The sequence below is a fragment of the Eublepharis macularius genome, chromosome 6 (assembly GCF_028583425.1).
Source record: "Eublepharis macularius isolate TG4126 chromosome 6, MPM_Emac_v1.0, whole genome shotgun sequence".
In the NCBI taxonomy this organism is placed as follows: domain Eukaryota; kingdom Metazoa; phylum Chordata; class Lepidosauria; order Squamata; family Eublepharidae; genus Eublepharis; species Eublepharis macularius.
The window spans coordinates 63,236,125-63,241,176 of NC_072795.1; the positions used below are offsets into that span (position 1 = coordinate 63,236,125).

The 5,052-nt window shown below is 40.9% G+C and overlaps 1 protein-coding gene across 1 annotated transcript; it reads right to left on the bottom strand.

Moving 5' to 3' along the window:
* Positions 1–1,507: 1,507 nt before the first annotated feature.
* Positions 1,508–5,052, bottom strand: DUSP28 (dual specificity phosphatase 28). The gene is made up of 2 exons (XM_054984249.1): positions 4,613–5,052; positions 1,508–2,068 (listed from the first exon to the last, which is right to left on the bottom strand). Exons 1-2 carry the CDS (start codon positions 4,958–4,960, stop codon positions 1,946–1,948), a joined length of 471 nt encoding a protein of 156 aa, XP_054840224.1. The 5' UTR covers positions 4,961–5,052; the 3' UTR covers positions 1,508–1,945.

The window sequence follows — 5,052 nt, forward strand, 5'->3', positions numbered from 1 at the left end:
CGTTAATAAGCACAATCTGACTATAAATGCTAACTAGTTATGGACATTTACCAGTGTTAAACTCGTTGCATTTATGCCATTCTTTAGAGGGCTCAAAGCACATCACACAGAGAGTAGTATTCCATCAGCCATCACAACTAAAAGAGGTAGGTCCCTGATGGGAACAACACAGCTTATTGCTGAGCTTGTGTCCTTCTCTCCTCTCTGCAAGGCATGCAATTGAAGGGTTCTGGGTTTGGAAAACCTTAGCTCAAGGTCCAGTTCATCATGAATTGGAATGCAGACACCTAGAAAATTCAGAATTAGGGGGAATGGCCAAACTAGTTTGTCAAGATGGCTGCATTTGGATACAAGCACATTGTTGCTTGATTCAAGGCTTCCTAGGTCAAAAGCTTTCAGTTGTCCTTTGTGCACAAGTGGAAAGAAGAGAAGGAAATGTACAAGCTGTGTTCTTGCTCAGATTGGACAGATCCTTTTTTTTGTGATTTCTGCTTGCAACAACACACCTGTCAGTTAGGCCAGTATTATCCCTATATTGCAAATGGGGAGCTATGGCCAAGAGAGTAACAGCGTAATCCTAAACAGAGTTACATCCTCCTGAATCCACTGAATCGGTGGGATTGGGTGTAATTCTTCTTGGGATTGCACTGCAAATTGCTTGATTCTCTGTGATGAGTTTGTAGCAGAGGAGAAATTTGAACCAGGGCCTTTCAGGCTCTACATGGCTTAATCGGCAATGATGTTAAGAGGCATGTTGTGCAGAATCTTTGTTACACGTTGTGATGTTTCTGTCTGCTGCTTATTAATTTATGCTCTTCAGTGTGGAAATGTATGAATACATGTACATAGATGCATGCATACAGCGAGGTGGGAATTTCACTCCTTCACCATACTTTCTCATCCATGCTCATCTGTTTTACTACTGAACATCCAGGCCCAACACATCCCCAAGTTCTTAGGGATAAATTATATGTTACATCCAGAGTTCTGGGAGGAAGCCCTAATAGTTGTTTTTTTAAAAAATGAAAAGCAGCTCTGGGAGAGGGGTTTTACACGTGGAAACAATGGGGAGGGCAGAGAATTTGAAGCAGAAAAACGGTCAGTAGAGGAAGAGATTAGGGGAAGTCAGCATCTAAGACTGAAAAGAGACTTGCAAAATCTGTGGTCACTACTATGATCTAAAAGGAGGGCAGCCACCAAAACTATATGAACATAATCATCTGTCTCTAGTGAAAAGCAATGCAGTCAAAGAGAGAGTATTTTCAGGTGATTATTGCAACATACCTTCTGTTCAGAGAAGTCCCTTGCTGTTATTGGTACAGATATAAACTGCAAAACGGATATAGTGTTGTTTTAGACAAGGAGCACATATTAACTCTACTTTTTATATTCTAGCAACTAAAGGTTTCACACCACCTTAAGATATTCTGTATTCTGCAGTGCATCATTATCTAGATCTTTAGAACATGCTTTTTTATATTACATGATTCATCTGAGAGCAGATACATAGACTGATTATCATTTTAATATCTCTATGTTTGTAACATGCTCATAATGTATAGTGTTGTTATTGAAATAAAATACATAGCAGTATTTCATTAGAACATGCATTTAAAAAATTTCAGCCTTCTATCCCACAATTTATTAAAGCCCCGTCACATCTGCCTGCAAAGATGGAAGACTAGCTATCCACAGACCATTTTCGGTTTGTTCAAGGAAAACAACGTTATTATGTTTCATTTCATACCTGAAACATTTGCCTTGTAACTTCATATTTCCCTGCTAAAAACAAACACTTTTCAACACCAGGCTAACCTGCCAGAAGAACATTTCCTGGGTGAGGTAAATTATACGGCCTTCTGGTGGTTTTTCCAGCCTTTTCCAGGATCTTTTAAAGCACATACTATTTTAAAGAATGTTCCCATATGCATTAAAATTATATTTATTACAAAGTTCCTTTTAAAGAAGGAGCCACCTGATCCTGCATATGTAAATGTTCTTCATATTTTTCTAACTGAGACCAAAATCCTGCATTGGGCTCTGCCACGGGCCTGGCAGTCTTCACAGTCTGTAAGGGAAAAAAGAAACACATGGCATCATACAGAAGGCAGTCATGGATTTATTAGTTCAAGTCTTCTGCTCCCAATGCCTTTTTAGACTGCATCTGAAGAACGCATTCTAGCCCATGGAAGTTGATATTGGATTAAAATGTTGTTATTCTTTAAAGTGCCACTAGACTCCTGTTTGTTTCTACATTGGAAGCTGGTATATAGCAGTATATGTGAATACAAATTATAAAAGGAAAACAGATAAAGATGTGAAATCAAATGGAACAAAATATACTAAAAGAGTTTCCCAAGGAGAGAATAGGAAAAACTGATATGGATAATGTCTTATGATAAGACAATTGATTTTCATGGACAGGGGGATTATGGTGATTGGATACAGAGAAGGAAGTGGTTCTTATACCTTTACTAATGTCACTACTTAGCATTTTTGCAGTGAGACTCAGGTGCTATATAACTTCATAGACATTATCTCAGGAATTCTTACATTTGCTCCATAAGGTAAATCAGTTTTGTTATCCCCCATTACTACCGATTTGGGGCTGAGGAAATATTATCTTGATTAAGGCTGCTTGGAGAATTCGTGCCAGTTCCCAGGTACTTGCAGGTACAGGAATAAGAAATGCTTCAACTGATGAAATTCTCTCTTCTACGTAACTCGTAAGGAGAAGCCCTCTCCTCCATTCCAGCAGATTAACAATGCAGTCCTAAATAGGTTTACACTCTTGTAAGCCCATTGAATTCAATTGATATAAAAGGGGATGAGTCTGCATAGGATTGCCCTGATAGAATCAAAATCTATGCTACGCCAGTTGCCTGCAAGCCACCAAAAAGGTGATGCCAAGGGCGGGGGCACCCCTCGGGATTAAAACCCACCCCAAATGGGCAGCTGCTATAAAAAGGAAGCAGCAGCTGAAACTGCTAATCCTCAGCAGGTGGTGTATACGCACACAGATTTCTTTTGCCTCCTCTTGCCTCTGATCTCACAGATTTTTGAATTTCCAAAAGCTGTTTAGCAGAGGGGAAAGTCAGGAAGTCCATGCTTCCTAGCTTTTTTCAAACTCATTTTAAATGGTCTTTCTGAAAAACTATCTTCTGCCTCCAGTCTCTTGTCCATCATCCATCTAACCATCTTACCCATCCTTTATCCATGGAGCTCAGGGCATATGCATGGCTCTCCTTTTAACCTGTTTTATCCCCACAACAGCCCTGTGAGGTAGATTAGGCTGAGAGAGAGTGAATGGGCCAAGGCAACCTAGTGAATAACCATGGCCTCCCTGGTCCTGTTCAAACACAGTAACCCCTACACCACACTAGCTCTCAGTCTATAATGATTAACTCTTTTTTTAAAAAAGTGGTGACAGTATTATTCAGAAAATATTCTGAATAAAAGCAGACAAAAACAGCAGGCTTCATTTCTGTCTGGGATAAAAACATGCACTTGGGACAAGCAGCAAACATCCCTGTGTAAAGTTGCCTGATTTCAGTTTACACAAGGTTTTAACTTCAGGGCCCGTTAATATTGAATGTACTTGCCATGCAAGTGCTAATTCAAAGGGATGTCATTAGAAAGGAGGAACACCAATTAAAGTTGACTTCATTTGCCTGAAATCAAGCAGACTGGGTAATTGTGGGGGGGAAAGCAAACAGGCCGTGAAATCTAATAAATGTTTCTATTGTAAATCAATCAAATTTAAAGCAATATTCCAGTCAACTTAAACAAAAGAAACAATATATACAGACATACAGGGTGGGTGATTACAAAGGGCAAAGCATCATATAAAGTAATTCAAATATAATTGAATTACTAGGTACATAGCACTTTAATATTGTACAGGAATTCTTGTTGAATTATATTTCAAATATAATTGAATTACTAGGCACATAGCACTTTAATATTGCACAGGAATTCTTGTTGAATTATATTTGAATTACTTTATATGATGCTTTGCCCTTTGTAATCACCCACCCTGTATGTCTGTATATATTGTTTCTTTTGTTTAAGTTGACTGGAATATTGCTTTAAATTTGATTGATTTACAATAGAAACATTTATTAGTTAGATTTCACGGCCTGTTTGCTTTTTTCCTGTATATTACCATGATACTCTCTACTTGCTTACTGGGTAATTGTGGGCGCAATCATTGGCAGGCCTACTCAAAAGTAAGTCCCATTTTATTCAATTGTTATTCCCAGAAAAGAGCCTTTAGGATTGGTATGAAAGCAATCCTAACCCTAACCCTTATTTATTAATTAAGCATCTTACATCGTGCCCCTCTCCTCCACTTATCCTCACAACAACTCTGAGAGGTAGGTTAGGCCGCGAGTGTGGGAATTCGAACCTGAGTCATCCAGACACTACACCAGTCTGCTCATTCTTCAGTGGTGCTTACTCCCAAGAAAGTGACTTTAGTACTGCAGCTTAATTGACTCGGGGCTATTGAGAGAGCCCTTTTATATCCAGAGCTCCCCTCATCTCTGAAATGTTCTCTGGCCTCACTTAACAAGGCCAGAGAGTCGGATATGTTCCTGCCGATCCACAGTACCTCAAAGGCATCCTTCAGGCTAAGCTTGTGGTGCTTCATCAGGTAAGCCGTGCAAACGGCTGCAGACCGGCTCCGACCATTTTTGCAGTACACCAAGCACTTCCCGCCGCTTTGGAGCGCGCTCTCGATGGCCTCGTTGCAGCGCTCAAAATATTTATAGAGGTCCTCCGAAGGGTCGTCAAAGACCGGCACCCGCAGAGTGCGCACTCGCTGCAAGCTGGGGAACGGCTGCTGCCTGGAGACGTTGATGCAGAACGTGACTCCCTCTCGGGCGAGGAGACTCTCCGTGCAGGCTGACCGAGAATTGCTAATAAACAGCGCGTCCGTGACCTTGCAAAGGCTCGACATCGGGCAGCTGCTGTGGCCGCCAGAGGGGTGGCGCGGAGCAGAGCCGCCTGGGCGTTTGCGGAGACGTCGGGTTGCTTTGGAAATTGGACGGC